The sequence below is a fragment of the Camelus dromedarius genome, chromosome 32, assembly GCF_036321535.1.
Source record: "Camelus dromedarius isolate mCamDro1 chromosome 32, mCamDro1.pat, whole genome shotgun sequence".
Taxonomy (NCBI): Eukaryota; Metazoa; Chordata; class Mammalia; order Artiodactyla; family Camelidae; genus Camelus; species Camelus dromedarius.
In genome coordinates this window covers 22,540,620-22,561,645 of record NC_087467.1, presented here as the reverse complement: position 1 = coordinate 22,561,645, position 21,026 = coordinate 22,540,620, and the positions used below count along the sequence as shown (strand labels likewise).

Genomic DNA, 21,026 nt, shown 5'->3' with positions numbered 1-21,026 from the left:
AACTGAATAGCTAACGTAAAGCCTACCAGAAGCAGTGCGTGCGCACTTAGCAGGGCTTAGTGATCCGTTACTGCACACCTGGCATCTAAGCAACGCAGGGCTTAATGGGGCTGCATCGGTGTGTCACAACATAGATTTCCGATAGGTGGGATTTAGCGTTCGCTAGGAGTCTGAAACAGTGAAAAGGCCATCTGGCTAACGTTGGCATGAATGTTACGCACACACCCTAGCACACGTGTGAGTGATGTAGAGATCCACGTGTTGTGTGTGTGTTATGTGTGTACACACAGATACCATGTAAAGGTGTAGCTGTTCACACAGGAGAGTGCTGAAGCTTTCAGGAGAGGACGGGTTAACCTGGAAGCAGCTCCGGAACGCGTTAAGGCAGGCTGTTCCTGTTCCCTTGATGGGGCACAGATCTGTGGTGCATCTTTTTAACATTTTTCTTTGTTTTTGAAACAGGCTGTTTGGTATCAAGTCGGTGATTCAGACAGACTGCTCCAGCACGTGGAAGATCATAGCAAACCCAGAGCTGTCCTGGTACCACCACGCCAACCCCATCGTCCTGCTGGTCATGTACTACACGCTGGCCACTCTGATCCGCATCTGGCTGCAGGAGCCCCTTGTAAGGGTCCACAGGTTTTCATGGTCTGCTCCGCAGAGTAGCCTGGGAAGTCCAGGTGTAGCCGCTGGCCGAGCGGCACTCTGCTCCAGAGTAACTCTAGCGCTCTCGTCGGGGTGTTTTGCTTCTAGAAAGAGCACTAAGCAAATGCAGCTGCTCCAGAGCAAAGACTAGCTTCCCTGGAGTGTCGCCAGGGCCGCCAAGAGCGGCAGGCGGTGAAGGGATGGAAGGCTCGTTTGCTCTGAGCACTTACTTAGTGCCAGGCCAGCTGCGAGGCTGTTTGCATACGTTACCTCATTCAGTCCCCTCTGTGACTCTGAAGACCAGGCGTTGTGCCCATTTTAGAGATGAGGAGAATGAGGTTAGAGGGTACATCACACACTTACTGAACAATAGAAATCGGGTTCAAACCCACGTTTGGCCACAGCCTATTATCCAGGTGACTGGGGTCTACTCAGTCCTCTCAGACCTCAAAGTCCTGCCGACGTGATGGGTGCGGCAGCCCGGGGTGTCCCCCTGCGAAGCCTGGGGGTCAGGATGTGCCCTTCAGCCCGCCGAGTCCCTTTGGGCTGTCAATGGGGTGTGGCCCTTTTGGGGACAGAGCCAGGGCGGGTTGTGGCCCGCGCTTTTCCCTTTCAGTGATGGAAAACTCCGGTCCCTTTAACTTCCCCTCGATGACCGTGAGCAGCTCCGCCTCCAGGCGGTCTCTGGGCACAGTGGTGTAGACAGTCCGGAGCCACCAACTGGTTGGAAGCCACGTCTCGCCAGCGAGGCCTCACTTCCAGCTCTGGGCCCTGATGTGGCGCCGGCCTCCCCTCTTCCATCTGCACATCCAGCTCTATCCACGCCTTCAGTCAGTAGCAAGTATTTCTCAGACACGGACCTGGGGCTGGGGGTCAAGCAGCAGCCCAGAGATGAGGCCCCACTGGGGGAGCAGCACATTTTGCAGGAGAAAAAGCAGCCCCCCAAGAATCCAGGGGCCCAGGTCAGTGCAGTGAGACCCTGAGATGCCCGTCCATCCGCCCCAGTGGACGTGCCCCCCTGCAGGGGCGGGGCCGCCTGCCTCCCTCCCGTGTGAGCCCCCTCTACTGCACAGGCTAGCATCCTTGTTCACAGGGGCCTCCGTGTGGCTCTCACCTAGACCCACCAAGGGCAGTGGCCTGGTGACAGAATTCCTTAAGGGGTCATGAGGAACCCCAGTCATCTTGTTATTTTTTCCCCCAATTCTGTCCTAAAGTCCGAGTGTGCAGGTAAAACCCTGCCAAGTGCAACCATGTTCACCTCCTCCACGAACACCCAGGGCACAGATGTGTACGCTCACACAAAACTGTGTGCAAAAGAAATTACAGTATTTTCCAAGCAACGTCTTAACCAGCAGTAGAGGTCCCTTCAAGGCCTCCGTGCCCATGGGATTCCAGGTGCCCGTGGCGCCCTCCCTGCTGTGTCAGGTGGGGCCTGTGCACGGGCGCTGCTGGGCTGACGCTCAGGGGGAGGCTGTCGCAGCCCCTCAGGGCCCAGAGACTCGGCTCCGTTAACTGCAGGCCCCCCAGCTCAGAAGCCACTGTGTCCTCAGTGGGTGTGGAGAACAGGGTGTCCTTCGCATTGGCATACACACTCAGGGCGCCTGCATTTGAAGTGGGGCCAGGGCGCAGGGCCTCCTCACTGATGGAGAACAGCTGGCTGGTCGTATCGCGGTTCCAGATGGCCTGGCACGTTTTACCTGCGGTAAAAGTCTACGATACGTGTCTGGGAGAGACAGAGGGAGAGGCAGGTGTCTGGAGGTAACGTAATATGCAGGCTCCCCCAGGGGGCTGGCGCTCCCCGTGGGGCTCCGTGTGCACCCTGGTCCCAGGGATGAGGCCGGAAGACTTGGTCCCCTCCCTCCGCTCTGGCATCAATAGTGCCCTTTCAGTGGGGCCGTGCTTGTGGGACACCATCCTCAGTCACCAGGCGCGTCCCTGTCCCTCTCTGTCTCGTCCCCCCGGGACCCGGGGTCTGATCCACACCAGCGTCTCACTGGGCAGGGCAGCAGTGGTGCGCGCTAGCTGTGGTCTTGCCCAACGTTGCGTGGAAGCTTGCGGTGATTCTGCCTTTAATATGTTACTTCTTAGTGAACGACTGCCCGTGGCTGGGTTACCCAGCTCAGTGTGACTTCAGTGAGGCGTTTGCATGATTCCTCTCTGCTGCAGTTCGGAGTCCAGGCGGGGGGGGGGGGGGGGGGGGCTTGGTGACCTCACATGAGAGCCTCTTCCTGTGCTGCGTGGGGCTTCCCAGGGATCGGGGGCGCGCGGTGCCGACGTGCTCAGCATTCACAGAGCAGCATCTTGGTCATTTGTCATACTGTCTGGACAAAGCCCCGCCTGTTGTGTACAGTACAGGACAATCGCCTGGGGATAGATGACAAGCCCTCTCCAGGTCTCCTGGGCTGCAGGGCGAGCTGTCCTGTGGGTTTTCTGTGTCTCAGGTGCAGGAGGAGGGGACCAAGGAGGAGGCCGGAGCACTGGCCTGCAGTCCGGGCCCCGTGACGGCCGAGAGGAGGAGGAGCCTGTGGTACGCCGCCCGCTACCCCACCGACGAGAGAAAGGTAAGCCTCGGGGAGAGGGTTCCCATCTGTCTCATGCTTGTGTGACGTTGCTCGTCCCCAGCCGCGCGGTACCTGGTGCGGGCTCAGACGGCCCCGAGTATAGGAGCGGTTTGGTGCTGAAGGCTCGGGGCCAGAGGCCCAGTCAGACAGGGGAAGCAGGGGTTTGCAGGGAAACAGCACGGGGGCCATCAGACCCGGGACGGCACCCTTTTCTATTTCAGGGCTTTGCACTCAAGTCTCCTAACCCTAAAAAGAAAGAATGTCCTTAATTTTTAAAAAAGTAATAATTTTGTATTAGAAACAAACCAAAAAGTGAGGGAGCGTTCCACTGGCCCCAGCGGTGAAGGACTTGGGGCTGAGACGCCTGACAGAGACCCATTCCTCTCTGTCGGGGCAGCCACTGCAGTGACCAGCCACACGGCCCGCAGGGGACAGCAGCCCGTCTGGGGCGACGCTCAGAGGTGCCCCTCCCAGCCTCGGGGCCACAGTGTGGCTGCAGTGGCCCGAGCACAGCCAGGGCATTTGTAACCTGGTCACTACCTGTTCGCTCGTGACTTTGAACCCCCAGCCCTGCCCAGTGCAGCATCGACTTGTTCAGAGGCCCCCGGGATGTGGCGATGGCGGGTGGTCTCCTAGTCTCAGCCGGCGTCAGCACCTTGCTTCCTCACACGTTCAGGGTTGGGGACTGGATGCTCTGACTTCCTCGCTCAGAGCAGAGTTTCTCAGGGACACATGGTCTTACGTGGTGCCTGATCGTCCTGGGCTGAGAACAGGGGCGACAAGGAATGAACTGCCTTAGGGAGCTGACAGCCACGTGGAGCAGAGGTGCCGCCCTGCGGCATCTGGGCTCCTGGGCCTCCCTCTCATCCCGCCACCGGCCAGGCGGTCCCACCCGCTTCACTCTGCAGGGATGTCACACAGACAGCACGGTAGCTTCCAGAGCGCTGTCTGTGGTCCCCTGGGGATTCCTGAGAGCCTTACCGGGACCCAAAGCTCAGAATGGCCTGTGTGATGCCACTGAGCCCTTCGCCCTTTGCCGTGCTAACCCTTGCTCTGCTGGTTCAGAAGCACGAGACAAGGCCGTGGCAGGACGCCCCGGCCCTGGTCGAGCCCTTGACGAACCAGAAATGGGCATAGCTTGTCTTAGCTCAACCTTGGGGCACGTGCCTTGTTAATGTTCCGAGTTAGAAAAGAGGAGGCCCCCTAAAGTGCCGACCTCGTGAGAAGCACGTGGCCGATTGTGAGAGGACGAAAGAAGAAAAGGGGAAAAAAATACCTGCAAAAATGAATCTGAAACAATTAACAAAATGGAGCGTGAGGGGAACCAGCTGCCATCCACCAAGCACCAGGTCCACATGGAAGGACAGGTGACTGACAGTTTGGGGTCATTTGGGCGCGAGCGTTTGACAGACAGTTACCTGAAAATAGACGAAGGGATGTGTCCCTTCAAGGCAAGGACCTGATGGCATTCGCTGCCGGTGACAAATGAGGACTTTGAAAACGGGAACTTTAGAAGACTGGCACTTTGTGCAATGACCTGTGTCGGTGTTTGCTAGCACTGCGTCATCCCGGGGGCACGTCCCCAGCACGTGCTGTTACCACACGTTCCGGGTGCAGGAGCCGCCGGGGCACTCGCTGTGACCAAGTGTGGAAGCGCCCTGGGGTGCGTTCAGACTCCGCAGTGCAGCTCATCTCCAGGTCACTGCCCCTTGTCGAGCCTGGGCAAGATCCAGGAAGAGGGGCCGCGTTGTCTGCAGGGCTCCTGAAACACTCCTTCCTTCTCCACCTGCATACCTGGTGGAAGGGGCTGGCTGCCTTCTTCTGAGCCAGACGCTAACAGATACGTGAAAATGTAAACCACCGCCACACTTCTCAGTGTTTTTAAAAAAGAGCTATTTGGATACAATTATCTATGTTAACAAGTATTTTTTAAATTTTTTAATGAATTCATAAAGGAATATTTTTATTGAAGTGTAGCCAGTTTACAATGTTCTGTCAGTTTCTGGTGGACAGTGTCATGTCTCAGTCATACACACACATACATGGATTCGTTTTCATATTCTTTTCCACCATAAGTTACTATAAGATATTGAATATAGTGCCCTGTGCTGTACAGTATGAATTTGCTGTTCATCTATTTTATATATAAGTTAGTATCTGCAGATCCTGAACTCCCAATTTATTCCTCCCTACCCCATTCCCCCCCTGGTAACCATAGGTTTGTTTTCCGTGTCTGTGAGTTTGTTTCTGTTTTGTAAATAAGTTCATTTGTGTCTTTTTTTTTTTTTTTTAGATTCCACATGTAAGTGACATCATATGGTATTTTCACAAAGGAATACTTTTAAATGCCTTGATTTGAATTTCTAGCATGGTACCTGATAGGACCTGCATAAACGAAAACTCTTCGGGCCCCTCAGTGATTTTTAAGAATGTCAAGAATGAGTTCTGACCCAAAAAAGTGGGAGAACTGTTAGCTCAGCCGATGCTTGTTACTGAGGGAAGCCCCAGCCGCCCGGCACTAACACAGCTAAAAGGCATAATTGTATCGTAATTCTTTTGTTGTGGACAATTGTAAATCTTAACATAATCAAAACAGCACTACAAATCAGATTTTCTTTACTATGAACTTTCTATGTCTTGTAAAATCAATAATTCAGAATTCTGCAGACGTCTCGAAGGGTCCTAGGAGTTTAGAGCAGGCAGCTCATGCTATTAGAAGAAAACACCTGAGGAACATGAGCACCTTTTGGAGTCTTGTGGGTAATACCTCCTTTCTTACCAGTGTACATCAGAAGCTGGACGTGCTTATGACAGACAGCAATATCCAGCTCCATTGTTTGTCTTTGTCTCTTTGGCGCCGCAGGACTGTCGTGTGGGGCTTTTGGGCCGCTCCGGCGGGACGTTGCATGGCAGTCCTAACACACTAGAGCGGGTGTGTGTGTGGGAAACTCTGCACAGTGCTTTCTGCTGACCTATTAACGTGCTGTCCTGCGTTGTCTCTTGCAGCTTTTATCCATGACTCAGGATGACTACAAACCATCTGATGTTAGTATACCCTTAGAATTATCATTTCTGCGTGTGCAAGTGATGCAAAGGTGACACCAGTGGAACTAGCCCCTCTGAGTACATTTTCATGGTCTATAAAATGTCCATATGTTTTGGAATAATGTTTTTTGCAGAAATTATATCTGGTTTATTGCTGTTAAAACACTGACTCATATAACATGAGCTCAAGTATAAACATATAAAATGTACTTAAACTTGTAAAAAGCCACGTTGGAGGGTGTATTTAAAGGCATTTTGCTCTGTATATATGCCTGTTCCACGAGTCAAAGAGGAAGGCTGCACATCTGGGGACACACACGTGTATACTGCGTATATATATTCACACGTATATGCATAAATCAAACATCATAAAGCCAAAGAGACAGAGGGGGCAAAAACCAAGAAATTGCACTTAGTGTCCCATGTGCCGCATCAGGCAGAGCCCCGTGGGGGTGCCTGGAGCTGGAAGCTTCGCTGAGTCCTGGGGAGCCGCCCTGGGAGGGGGCAGGACCAGGGGTGCGGGGCAGCGGTGTCCCGGGCCAGGGCCCGGGAAAGTTCCTTATAGCTGGAGGGACAGTCGGGAGGAGGGCCCGGAGGGCTGAGGAGGAGAGGAGACCAGCGCAGGTAGTGGGGCCCCGCAGCCTCTCCGGGGCTCACACTGGGTGCTGCGGGCGGGGCGCGGGGCGTGCCTGCGGCAGGGTCACGCCTGCATCGTGCTGAGCAGATTTTGAGGGGGGTGTGCAGGACCATCTGGCGAGGGGGCAGGAATGCTCACACCCCACCTTTCCATCGCCTCCGCACTGCCCGGTCTGCTCACCTGGTGGGGGTCCGGGAGGGGGTGTCCACGCGGGAAACCGGCGCTGCTGTCACAGTGCACCTTTGCTCCGCCTCCCCCTGCAGGGCCTGCTGGTGACCGTGAACGGCAACCCCGTGGACTATCACAGCATCCACCCCAGCCTGCCCCTGGAGAACGGCCCCGCCAAGGCCGACCTGTACTCCACGCCGCAGTACCACTGGGAGCCCGACGCCGACGCCCCCGGTAAGGAGCCGGGAGCTTCCCCTCTCGCGCGAGCCGCGCACCTCCGCCTGCGGCTCGTCTTCGCTGGATTCTGCTCCTTTCTTTCTAGGAGAGGTGTTGCTTCCTTCCATGGTCACTACGGCTAAGCTCATTTCCCTTAACTTCTGCCTACGTCACCCCGACACCTGGCTTTGCGTGTCCTGTCCTTGGGCACGTTAAACAAGCAGCCTAGTCGGGGTGAACTTTGAAGAAAAAAAGGCCAAAATCGGTTTAAACCGCGTCAGGTTGTTGAGAGTGTTAGACCTCTGCGCACATGTGTGTTTTGGTCCTTCTGTGATTGTATTTCACCGTCACCGGCAGCAGTTGTGCTGGTTAGTGAATGAATGTCAGCAGAAAGTTCTTTTTGTCTGATTCAAAAACCGAGAGGCCTGAAGCTTGGACGATGCCTTCCTGCCTCTTCTCGCACTGCCTGTTACTAGAGGCGGCAGATTGGTGGCCAGGAGTGGAGATCTTACTCTCACACTTGGTTTTTTTGGGCCTGCATGGCATTTTGTTTAAAAAAAAAAAATGTAAATAGTAACCAACATTTTAAAAGCTGCAGTGCTGACCTAGAGATGGAAGGTTCTGGAATCTCATGAGGCCTGTGAATGTGTGGCAGCACCAGCTCCTTGCTCCTCGAGTATCCTGTCCGCGAGAATTCAGTCCAGGAGAGAGTCCCACGAGGTGGGAACTCCCGGGGGTGGGGACCACTGGGACCCTCTCCGTCCCCGAGTGCCGGGTCCCCTTCCACTTGCTGATTCTGCTTGAACGCCAAGGCCTCTGCTGATTGGAAATGATCTCTGATGGCTTAAATCAAACCACACGTGTGCTGCACTGCTTGGGATGTTTCTGTGAAATTCACACATTTGCATAAATTTTTTTGTAAAATAACCTGTCCCTCTAGAAAAGGAGGAAGAGGATCAGAAAGAAGAATTTGAGGAGGAGAGGAGCCATGAGGAAAAAAGGAGTGTTAAAGTCCATGCCATGGTCACTGTGTTCCAGTTCATCATGAAACAAAGTTACATCTGTGCCCTCATTGCCATGATGGTACGAGCCACTCGGCGCCTGCTGGGGGGTGGGTGGTGCTCATGCCCCGCGGCCCCAGCCCCACCGTGTTCTCCCCGCGGGCACAGACTTCTTAGTCCTTCCAGTGTCTTGGCAGAGAACGGTCGCTTATGTTAAATTTTTATGGAATCGTTACATCATAGGTTTCAAAGTCCCATCCTCCTGTCCTAAGCTCTGTTTAAATATTAATACCTTCCCCTCAAGTAGGCCTATCGAGTCAGGTTGTCCCATATGTTGTCATTGTAAACGGACATCCTGGTAGTTTTTCCAGGTGGCACTGAAGGTGCTCAAGATTAATACAGGCCACTTCTGTTTCTTTCAGGTAATGAGGGTTCTAGTTACATCTTAGATGCAAGTGAGACTTTATGCCATTTTAGCTGCGACAAACATTTCCCAGTCTAAGCATCAGGCACCAGGGTCCCCAAGAGCACCTGTGACCCTGAGTTCTCAGCTTACACGAGCTTCTGCTCACCTCCAGGGACAGCCTCCATCTCCAGCAGCACAGCTTCAGAACCTGTCCTTGGGCCCATAGACAGGATATCAAAGGGGGCCAGTCTCTATCCTTCCTCAAAACAAATTGTCCAGGGAAACTGAATTCATTTTTGAGAAACCTGACGTTTATTTAACGTAAACATCTTCAAATTCTGTAGCCAATGGTGAGATCCCGTGGACACTTTTAATGGTAAAACATGAAAATATCCTATAATTCTAAGGGGAACACCTAAATGCAGCTTCCCCAGGCACTCAGTCCAGATGTCTCCCTGATAAACCCGTGTGGACCTCAGATTAGCTTCTGCAGAGACCACGGCCACCGCCGGGAAGGGTGAGAACCACAAAGCTCCTCGAAATTAAAGATGGCCCTTTGGAGACTGCAAACTCTGTTCTGTAAAGAGTATCAATTCTGTGCTCTCTGGGTAACTTCTTGACATTTTCTATACATCAACCCCTAATTTAAACCACACCGAAACTCTGCAAAACATCAAATCATTCTGATTCTAAACACAAGAGAATATACGTTTCTTTCTCTGTCTCTCAAAATAAGCCAGATAAGTTTGTTCCTTTTTTGTAAAGAAACAGAGCTTTAAAAAAGAAAACTTGGAATACACATTCAGTTACTTAGAAAAAGGTCTATTGTAAAAACAACACAGGAAGCATATCTTTCATTGAAGACCTGCCCTTGCCTGCTGCTATTTCTGTCTTTTTTTTTTTAACGGAGCCACGATATTAGTGTTTGAAAAGTACCTGTGTTCCGTGGAAGCTCCCTCGTGGCAGCAAACTATTAATCACAGACAGACAGAGCAGTCCTGAGGAGCCAGGTCTGTTAGAACGATAGATGCCTTTATTCAACATCACAAGAGGCGAATGTACTAAACCATCAGATGATCCCAAAACTGAACGTAGGAAAGGACATAATGCAAATTCTACCCCCAGCAACTGAAGGCGTGTGCGACTTAAGCATGAAAATGGAGAAGGGTTGAACGAAGTCCTCATAATTTGTCTTTCTCCCTCTTTTGCCCTCATTGTCCCAAACAAGACTAGTGTACGGTGGGCGGTGGGGGGGTGGATCTGCTGCAGGAATCAGAATCTCTGTGGAAATCCCTTTCCTGAATCACACACACAAAAATGGCAAAGTCATGTCGGAACTTCATACTGGGATAAATCCGTTAAATGTTACTGACCTTTGATAACACTATTTCCCAGGAATAATATTTTCATGACAATAATTGAGACTTGATACTAGTGGTCAGTCACTCACTTAATTTTAATAAAAGCAATTCTGATTTCCAGTTTATAATTACCGTATGTTTTCACCAACAGTTTTAAATAACTCTGCACTTAAAAAGCTAGCTGTGCTCTAGGGCAGATTTGCAGGGTGCCTCGAGGAAGTGTGAGTTTGTTCTGTGCTGTTTTTATTCACTTATCTTATGTATTCGATCGCTTGTCTACCCGCCAGAAACAGAACAGACTTGTAAGACGTATCAGACTTCACAGCTCACTCTTGGTAGTTATGACAATCAGGATTATGACTGGTTTCAAGTAACCCCAAATACAACTAGAAAACATTTTAAAGGTCTCGTCACAAAACATTCAGTGTCCAAGGTCTTGGTAGGAGAGGACGGACTTCCCGAGGATAGCGATGAGCAGGCGCCTGACGTGGCAGCCGGCTCCGGGAGCCGCCCTCTGGGGCGCGCTGTGGGTGCGAGGCGTGTCCTTTGGCTTTCTAGTCCTGCCCCTTAGAGGACAGAGGCCGGGGCTGGCCTCGCCCTTAAACGTGGCTTTATTGTTTGGGGCGTGCAGACACCTAACACTCAGCGTCCTCCTGGGAATTTTCGGATTTCCATCATGTCTCTCTTCTCGGGTGGTCTATAAAGGGTGATCCCCGCAGCCAGCTTGTCTGTGGCCCTGGTGATCCCCATGGTTCCGTTTCTCAGCCCAGCTTCAGCCGACTTACCCAGCACCCACCCCCCTCAAGAGAACAGCCACCCCAGGGAGGGTAGAACTCCATGGTAGAGTGTGTGCCTAGCATGAGCAAGGTTGCGGGTTCAGTCCCCAGCACCTCCGTTGAAAATAAGTAAATAAATAAACCTAATTACCTCCCCCTAAAAATGTTTAAAAATTAAAAAAAAGAAAAGCTGACCGCACGCCAGTTTGGAAGAATAAGGGAGAAAGCCTGGTCACCTTTAGTCGTGCGCAGCAGGGTCAGTAGGAAGCCGCGTGGGGCTGGGGAGCAAGGGCGTGGAATGAAGACCCCCTTGCCCGACCACCTTCCCTGCAGGAAGGCTTAGAGCACGGTCCTCTCCCGGAAGCGGTGTCCCCTCCTCTCCCCAGCCCCAGCCACAGCTGGCGTGTCTCCCCGCGACTCTCCCTCCCTAGTGTGACTCTCGCTGACCTGTTCCTTTGAGGTGACTTCTGTGTCCCACGGGCAGGGTCTGTGCGTGACCACTGCCGCCTTCCCGGCTTCCCCCCAGGCCTGGAGCATCACCTACCACAGCTGGCTGACCTTTGTGCTGCTCATCTGGTCCTGCACCCTGTGGATGATTCGCAACAGGAGGAAGTACGCCATGATCAGCTCCCCGTTCATGGTTGTCTACGGAAACCTGCTGCTGGTCCTGCAGTACATATGGAGCTTTGAACTTCCTGAAATTAAAAAGGTCCCAGGATTTTTAGAAAAGAAAGAGCCAGGAGAACTTGCCTCGAAGGTAAGTGAATAGGAAGACAAGAAAACAAAGCATTCAGAGAAAACCACAAAATAATCAAATCAAAATAATCACATCTGAGCAAAAATGTACAATAATAGGTTCCAAACATCCGCCGCTCTGCAAAGATGAATAGATACGAACTGTAAGTAGTGCTCTATGTGGCCGAGAGACGTCTGCGATTTACATGCAGAGAACGTCACACCATGCTTCTAGGCTTTATTTTAAAATGACAGTGCTTTCCACTCAAAGGACAAAATATAGTTTACGTTATTTTCAGCATAAATTATGGTATAGTAGAAATTAAAAGGGAAATAGAAAAATACAACGTAAGGGGATAGAAGACTTCGGGAGATGGATATCAGTTTGAACAAGAGGCTGAACACATCGCTGTTACAGTTAAGCGTTATTAGTGAAAACATTTTTTCCCTACAATCGTGTCTAAAAAAAACATTTTTAGCAGCAAAAGTTGAGTATGACGCTTGCTTTCTCTTTCGCCTGCTGGGTGCACAGGGCGCCTTCATCTGCAGCCAGAATGCTGGTCCACTAGTTTCACTAGTTTATTGTCAGGGTCCGTGTTAACAGTTTCCTTTAGAAGGTTGGGTGTCCCAACTCCGCTGTCTGTTTTGTGAGCAGTGGCAGACCCTAAACGCACCTTTCCTGGTGTGGATGCCTTTGGGCTAAGCCAGTAGAAGCAGTCGGCGTGGATACCGGAAATACCAAAGGAGCCTTGAAAACCTTCGTCCTCCAGGCAGAGGGGAAAATTAGTGTCTCTGAAAGAGGCATCATTCGCATCACGTGCGGTCCACCTTTCCTGGGAGCAGCCACCTTTTCTACAGGGTGTCAGACACCCCGTATCCCAGGGAGTCGGGTGTGACGGGGGCGCTGAACAGACCTGACCAAGGGCTGATCCCTATAATGGTGTTCTGGTGGACGCTCCTGGGGCAAAGGGAGAGCTTCTGACAGGTGAATGCTAATGCCCGAGGTTAGATCCTCATCCTCTGTGTTCGTGGACCCTGGCGGCTTCGTTCATTTATTCATATGAAAACCCCATGCCTCCCCCACTCCCACTTTCTCTCCCAAACCATACTCGGTGCTGGAAGTTCTGCATCAGACTCTTGCTCACGAGTCACCTGCTCTGACACGCCTCCCTTCCACCTCTCCGTCTTACACGCACACACACACACACACAAAGCTGCTAAGTTCATCTCTTTCTACACGAGAAATTCAAAACCTCATACTTTTGACTGTGTAAATCCATGACTCAGAACATCAGTGAGACGTTTAAACACGTGTGCTAGCTAGCTAGTTGAAGGACCTTCTGTCTAGTCTAAAATTAACAATTCTTTGGGGAGGAAACATTTTAGATTTTGAAGAGGGGAGTAATTATGTTTACTTACTTATTTTTAGAGGAGGCACTGGGGATTGAACCTGGAGGAAACATTTTAGGAGAAATACATTTGCTACATGTAAAAAAAATTGTAGGGAAATTAGAGTCTGCACTTACATTTTCAGGTGCTCAGGAGCTAAAAAAAGGTACAAGGCTTTGCATTGTGATAGCAGCAAACTCTAAGCCAATACAATCTCTAGCACGGTGACATCTGTCAGGGCACATTATTAAACACCCACTGTTTGCAGAGTGCTGGGTGGGCCACTGGAATAGAAAGTGAGAGGAAAGAAAGAATGTGGCCTGGGTCCTCGGGGTCTGAACACGTCCGGCGGGGCCAGACTCAGCAGCCCGGCAGCACCCTTCCGCCTCCCGGGGCACCTCCTTTCTGGCTCCATCAAGTCGTAGTCAGCTGCTGCCTTCAAAGCCTGGCTTTTAACCCACTGTCCCTGGGAAAGATGTCCTGTCCACCCCCAGTCACTCCTAAGCTCTATAAACATACTAGAAGCAGCATTTTTCACCCAAATTGCAGCTACGGTTCAATTTGTTGTGACTTCCAGAGTTTAATCCCAGGTTTCCGGAAGTCTGAGCCCTCTGGTTCTTGACTGAGCGTGTTTACCAGGACTTATGGCACCGGTTCACGTTGACGGGAAACAGCGAACGGACATTTATGGGTAGTATAGTGGGCAGTTACTCAAAATGAAAATGACCCGTCTGTGAGGCTATTAATTTTTTTCATTTCTTTGGCAAATATTTTTTAAAACCACAGCGAGATATGCCGCTTCACACTCGCTAGGGCGGCCTGACTCGACAAGACAGACAGGCACAAATGTCAGTGAGGAAATCAAGAAACTGGAGGGGCGCGCATGCTGGTGGGGATGCAAAAGTGGTGGGAAACAGCTTGTCAGGTCCTCAGAACGCTCACCTAAAATTACATGAGACTCAGCAGTTCCACTGCTAGGTGTATGTACCAAAGAGCACAGAAAACACAAGTCCAGACAAAGAAATTGTGCGTGAATGCTCCTAGTAGTGTTACTTGTAACAGCCAAAAACGTCCTGAACGCCCATCAACTGGTGAGTAGATAAGTATTCTCTGCATGCAATGGAATCTTACTTGGCAATAAAAAGGCATGGAGCAGCAGTCATGCTACGACACGGGTAAACCTTGGGAACATTATACCAAGTGAAATAAACCACGAATGAAAGAATGCATATTACGTAATTCTATTTCTACTAAGTGTCCAGACTAGGCAATCTATAGAAACAAGAAGTGCATTAGTGGTTGGGTGGGGCTGGGGCTGGGGTGGTGAGGAAAGAGGGTGACTGCTATGGGCCTTCTTTTTGGGAGGATGAAAATATCCTAAAATTGATTGCAGTGATGGTTGCACAACTATGTGGTGAATACGCAAAAAACCACTGATGTGTACCCTGCAAATGGGTGAGTAGTATGGTATGTGAATTCTAGCTTAATAAATCTAGGGGAAAAAAAAAAAAAAGCTGCTGTGTGCCAGATCCTATATTCCCTGAAGAACAAAGCTCCCTGAAATCAGTAAGTTTTTTTCCCCGGGGCCGCACAGGTGCTGAAGGAAACCCTGGCACTGGAGGGCACATGGCATCCTCGGGAAGGAGATTTAAAAGCTGGGGACTTTGAGTTGTAATCACGGGGGTGGCTGACTCTAACTCAGAGAGAAAGGTTGACTGTGCTCCCACTGAAAGGTGGAGAGGGTGGCGTGACTGAGGAAGTACCCTCACACTGCAGATGGGTGAATGCATGTCTTGCTAATTCTCTGCTTTCAGATACTTTTCACCATCACCTTCTGGCTCCTGCTCAGGCAGCATCTCACAGAGCAGAAAGCTCTCCGAGAAAAGGAAGCTCTTTTGTCTGAAGTCAAAATCGGAAGCCAGGAAAGTGAAGAAAAAGGTAACTGGCATGTGCGGTGTGTGACTGAGATAAGGGCCCCGGGGACATGGCGGCATCTCTGTGCTCTGCCCCAGGGAAGCCAGGCACTACGGGAGCGGATAAACGAGGTTTCTGGTGCTGAGTTCCTGCACACAGGGCGTCTGCAGGAGCTTCCCACTTAGGGAAGCTCAGAGATGTTCACTGGGTTCTCCAGGGTCAGGCTGCAGTGAGGGTTAGGACCAAGAAATGGACTCACATCTCCTCCTTTTCCAAAACAACTCAACCACAGAGTCGGAAAAGAAGGTGATGTCTTGGTGATCACCTCTGGAGTTTTAGACCTGCTATGTGGGTAGTGCTCATCCCTGCTGGATATACCGATAAATGCAGTGTTACGTTTGTGAAACGGCTTGGAGACCATTAGTGAGGTAGGCAGACTTCTCTCAGAAAAGGAGGCTGTAAATACAAAAGCCGGGCTGGTGCCTTTATGATGAACCCAGTAAAGATGAGAAAACCAACACAGACCAACTCATCTTTTTCCTCATAGTTTCTCATTGAGGCCCACATGTGGAGTTGTTTTTTAGCCGCTAAAATCTGTAAGAGTTACATCTTGACTGAGTTTGGACGTCTCTATGACCAGAGGGATTCAGTTCACCAGGTACTTTATGTGAAGAATAGATCATGTAAGATCAATAGTTGCTCTGACCCCTCACCTCCCTTGCATTCCCCTCACTCTGGGGACTCCTGGTCACGTCAATAAATTATTCAAATTGGAGGTCACCTTGGTAACGAGAAGATGAGTCCTCTGTATTAGCATATTTTAAAGTAAGACCAAATACGCTTTTAATTCCAATGCACAAAACTATTTGAGCCTCAGTTAAATTACAGTGATTCTTCAAACCTAATTTAAATCAAGTCATATTTGGCTTTAACTCTTACCCTTTTAGTTCTTTCAAAGCAGGCTTTTTGGTTAAGATTGTTACCATTAACCCAGATTCAGTAAAACACAGCCAGGATCGTCCACAGCCATGTGACTGTCGGAATTTGAAATTGACATCATAGTTTTGATTTGTGTTGTTTGTTGCCTATGTATTTTTCTAGATCCCGCAGTCATTGCAGCTGTCATCGCATATTGGAAGTGAAGTGGGTGTTACAAAAAGATTAGTGTAGCAATATTACCAGATGTCTTTCTTTAAAACTCTGATTCAGGACGGTTAGGGAAACTGACTATGCTGAGTTAGGTGCATTCTACCTGGGGTGGGAGAACACTCTGAATTACCCAGATCACGCAGTGACGCGTCCGACACACGCTCAATGTCACACCCACATCACACCCGGTCAGCGGGAGGTTCGGTTCGGGGGACTGGCTCGGCTTCATGGCATCATCTTCTGTTTTAAGATGAGGAACACGACGTCCAGGTGGAAGGGGAGGCCCAGCAGAAGGTGGAGGAAGAGGAAACGAAGGAGGAGAAGCAGGAGAGAAGGCAGGAGGAGGAGGAGGAGGAGGAAGGCGGCCAGGACGTCATGAACGTGCTGGGGAACCTGGTGGTGGCCGTGTTCATCAAGTACTGGATCTACGTCTGTGGCGGGATGTTCTTCTTTGTCAGCTTCGAGGGCAAAATCGTGATGTACAAAATCATATACATGGTGCTGTTCCTGTTCTGTGTGGCCCTGTATCAGGTGGGTGGGCGGTAGCCCTCTGTCTTTCAGTCCTCACATCTGTCCAGCAGTGTGCCTGAGCTTCCTCTGACGGGGTCCTGTTACCAGAATCTCATGAACGTGTCATCTATGTTCTGTTTTTCTTCTTGGGGGGCAGGTGTGGTACTTAGGTTTATTAATTAACTAATGTTTTTAATGGAGGGACTGGGGGTTGAACCCAGGACCTGTGCGCACTAAGCACGTGCTCTGCCCCCGAGCGGCGCCCTCCCCCTTCGTTAATGTGTCAACCTGACGTAGTTGATGAGACCGAGCATCACCCGCCAGGGGTCCTAAAATGAGACATGGCTGTCTTCCACCCGTTCACTCTTTTAAAATGTTAGGTTCTTAAAAAGTCAGAAAAAAAAAGTTGTCTTTCAAAAATTAACAAAAGAAGCCTATACAGCTGGATTGTATTTTTGAATAATAACTTAAGAACAGTGGCTGAATGATCGAAAACACTGCATGGTGCTCAGTCCATTTGTATTGGACTTCGGAATCAGAAAGCCGAGTTTGTGTGTGTGCGCGCGTGTGCGCGCGCGCAAACGTGTGTATAATGCGACAAGTGCTGCGGTTTGCATGAACTAGAATTTATAAAACGTTAAATTAAAACAAGTTAGCCGCTGCACAGCTTCCATTTTAACTGATGATGGAAGGGAACCTGATGATAAAAACAGGTGTGACGGTAAAGTGTCCTTGCAGACAACCAGGGGAACAAATAGACCAACTATGAGAAAGAAAAGGAGTGTTACACGTGGAGGTGAAAGTGTCACAGCTGAAGTCAATAAAGTTCTGACATACTTTCTGAAATTCCGGGTAGATGGTCTCTCGTGAAAATCCACGGGCTTGTGGTCAAGAGGGATGTCTCCCGTGTCCTCGGTTTCACCTTCGTAGTCACATGGCATGAATTTCAAAACGGAGGCCGTTCCCCCGGCAAGACCCACATGGCAGCGGCTGCCACCGTACATCCTGAAAGCCCCGTAGGCCAGGGATCACCGGGGCCTTATAAATATGGTTACTTCACCCTCGAGGAGGGCGCCAGCTCGGGGTGGTCCAGCAGCTTTGCCCAAAGACACAGTTAACAGCTGCTGGGAGAAACCGGTTCTAGTCCACATCCACCCACGTCTACGAGGAACAGAACCTCCAAAACCAGAAGTGAACTTGACCTTGTTTTCAAACATTTGTAGATAGAATCCCCCATCTTCCTTGAGGAAGCTGGATATTTTTGTGAATCTTCAATAAGCAATTTTTTTTCTAACTTGTTTTTCAACATCTGATTCACAGGTGCACTATGAGTGGTGGAGGCGAATCCTGAAATATTTTTGGATGTCCGTGGTTATCTACACGATGCTGGTGCTTATTTTTATATACACGTATCAGTTTGAAAATTTCCCAGGCCTGTGGCAAAACATGACTGGATTGAAAAAAGAAAAGTAAGCAGTTGTGGTGTTCCGCGGGGCGGAATGTGGCAAACGGGGAACCGTGGATGCGTGTTGTTCACAACGTCTTTATGGGAGGTTTTAGTGGAGCACAATGTTGCCTCGGTCTGCCAGCCCCTCCAGGGCAGGACTCACGTCCTGGCCATTTGGGGTCTCCTACCTGACCCTGAGCTCTTGGCGCACAGCAGGTGCTCAGTAAGACTCGGCTGAAAAGGGAGTCTTCAGCCTCCTGTTAAGGAAGTGGCCTTGTCTAGTGTCAGTTCCATGTGTGTCCCACGAGTGTTAGTGGCCGGGTCCCTGCAGCCCTGCCTTGTGTGCTCCTCACCGGAGCCCAGTTCGTCGTCCGCAGGCTCGTAACAGACAGCAGGGGCCTCTCCTCACAGGCACGGCCAGCGCTGAGATTCTGAGGAGTAGGCGGTGCCGGAGAAAAAGTGCCAGTGGACTGGTGGTAGTGAAGCTTGTCTTGTGCATGAAACGGATGGGACTCTAGCTTCTGATTTGCTTCTGTCAGTTTGTGAGATTTGTTTAGGAATCCAACCAGAGCTGGGCACAGAGCCAGATGCCCAGAGGTGGTTAAGAGGAAAGCTTAAAAGGAAGGTCCCCCTTGTAAGGAGACTCACACGACTTTCACATCAATTCAGCAAGTGAGTCTTGAATGCCCCCCATGGGCCAGACGCTGTTCTTCACCCAAGGATGCAATCAGAAGCAAGACAGACAGTCTAAGCCCCATGGAGTTTATATTCTGTGAGAGAAGACCAAAAGACAAACCAAAAAAAAAAAAAAAAAAAAACCCAATTCATGTACAAAGAAATCACTGTGATGCGTCTGTGAAGGAAACAGAAACAGGCCAGGTCGTGAACAGTGAGAGGACACAACCTGTATAGATGGAGTGGTCAGGTCAAGCTTCCCAGAGGAGGTGGGGCATCATTTAAACTCCACCTGAATAAGGAGGAGCTTGTCTTTAGAAAAGTGTGGAATTTGGGAGCTGGAAATGGAAGAACATTCCAGAAAAAGGAAATAGCAAATGCAAAGGCCCTGGGCCAGGCCAGAGCCTGGCAAGGGGGGGAGCGTAGAGAGGGAAGAGGTGGGAGGGGCCGGCCAGGCACCCAGAAGCGCGTGGCTTGTAGGCAGTGGCATTTTGAAAAGTCTGAAGAACTCTTGCCTGGCTGAGGGAACAGTGACGAGTCGGAAGGCAGGAGTCGACACGAGACTGGTCAGCAGGGGTCCTGTGAGAGAAGGCGGTGCTTCACCTGGAACAGGAGGGCAGAGACAGAAGCCGGAGGGGGCAGATTCAGAGATGAGGTTACAGGAAACGTGAGTGGTGGAGCCACAAAGGCAAGCGAAGCACCCGGGGAGACGTCCTGACCTGGGCATCTCACGCGAGGTAGACGGCTGTACCAGGGCAGCCAGCGTGGGGGCAGCGCAGCTGTCTTAGGAAAGCAGGGAAATGGAGAAGACTGTCCTGAAGACACTCAGCGTGGGACCCTGAGGGACAGCCGGTTTCCAGCAGGCGTTTGCGTAGCGGAGCCCCCCGGAGAAACCCAAGCTGTAACTGCACGTTTGCACCGTGGATGTGAAGGTGGAGCGAGGTTCCCGGGGGGGGGGGAGGGACCAGCTAGAGGAGAGACTGCCTGCCGGGCCCGGGCCCGTCGGCCCCCGGGGTCCAGCCAAAACGGAGCGGCTGGAGGGAGGAGGGGCAAGCAGGGCAGCGTGGGGTGGCCCTCAGAGGACGGCAGGCGGGAGTCCGCAAGGCCGGAGAAGCGGCCACTGACGCTGCCCTGTCCAGGGTGGGTTAGCTGCGCCGGAGGGGACAGAGCCACCCTGGGCTGAGGGTGGCCAGGGGATGCCAGCCGCGGGGGGGGGGGGGGGTCTTCATCCGCTGAGAGAGCGGCTTGCTCTTCGTCTTGCTTTGCTCGCAGGCTGGAGGACCTCGGCCTGAAGCAGTTCACCGTGGCGGAGCTCTTCACCCGCATCTTCATCCCCACCTCCTTCCTGCTGGTCTGCATCTTGCACCTGCACTACTTCCACGACCGCTTCCTGGAACTCACGGACCTGAAGTCCATCCCCAGCAAGGAAGACAGCGCCATCTACAGGTGAGCCCGCGCAGGGGGCAGCTGCCTCTCACTGCCTGGCAGGTAACCAGTAATCTAACTTAGCGTCTCAGCCCTGAACTTGCCATACGCGTGCGTGGGGGGAAAATGGGGGAAGGTGTGGGACATTCGATGGCACGTTCTGAGGCAAGTGGCAGTGGTTTCTGGTGGTTAGCGCGGGGGCCTTGACAGCCGTGCGAGCTGGTTTCCGAGCAGCTGTGCAGACTCAGATTCTTCAGGGGTGGTGATGTGCTTTTTGCGTCCAGGCTGCTGATTGATTTGAGAACACTTACAGAATCCGGCTCACTCAGAGGATGAGTTTTCTGCCGCCCTAGCAGCCAGTCATCAGCCCTGTGAGTGAGAGCTCACTGCAGAATCCCCTTGCATCTTGGAAGGGAAGGGCCTCGGCTGAAGGCAGACACTCCTCCGTCTGCTAGTAACTGAAATAACACGTAAGGGAAGAACGTGAAGGCAGTGTTTTCTTTCACCAGCCCCTGTGGTTGCCTTCTCCGTCACTAAATACACATGGTTTACAGGTGGCAGACGGGCCATCGCTCTCCCTGGCCTGCGTGTTGAAGCCACAGTGGGGATCACTCGGCCCTCCGTCGACCCACCATGGGGACGCATGAGTGCCTGTCTAGCGAGCACTAATGCTGGCTTTCCTCTCTGCTTCACGTGACAGCCAGCGAGTCAGCTCCTGGGAAAACATTTGTGAAGCAAATAAGGGAGTGTCCTATGCCAAGCCCTTAGCTTACGTGGGCTCCCCAAACTCATTTCCCAAGGGGAAAAAAGTGTACATCCAAAGAAGATGAAGTAGCGTTTCATCACGCACCGTTCCCGAGAGAGCGAGCTGTCAGCGCTCTGCCCAGGTGGGGAGGGGACTGTGGGAGGACGAGCTTGCCCAGCAGAGCTCCCTGTGAGGACACAGGACGCTACTGGGGGAGGGGG

At 51.4% G+C, this 21,026-nt stretch overlaps 1 protein-coding gene across 7 annotated transcripts in view; it reads left to right on the top strand.

Moving 5' to 3' along the window:
* The window catches only part of PIEZO2 (piezo type mechanosensitive ion channel component 2), a 281,019-nt gene that overhangs the window by 186,597 nt on the left and 73,396 nt on the right, over positions 1–21,026 (top strand). For 6 of the 7 annotated variants that reach the window (XM_031439203.2, XM_031439201.2, XM_064481622.1 and 3 more), the window contains exons 8-17: positions 463–625; positions 3,087–3,206; positions 6,213–6,251; positions 7,152–7,290; positions 8,213–8,355; positions 11,343–11,573; positions 14,755–14,878; positions 16,254–16,534; positions 17,834–17,982; positions 19,908–20,081. In XM_031439203.2, coding sequence (XP_031295063.2) covers positions 463–625; positions 3,087–3,206; positions 6,213–6,251; positions 7,152–7,290; positions 8,213–8,355; positions 11,343–11,573; positions 14,755–14,878; positions 16,254–16,534; positions 17,834–17,982; positions 19,908–20,081 — 1,563 coding nt within the window. The remainder of the gene's footprint in view (positions 1–462; positions 626–3,086; positions 3,207–6,212; positions 6,252–7,151; positions 7,291–8,212; positions 8,356–11,342; positions 11,574–14,754; positions 14,879–16,253; positions 16,535–17,833; positions 17,983–19,907; positions 20,082–21,026) is intronic. The other variant, XM_031439202.2, reaches the window with a different exon arrangement.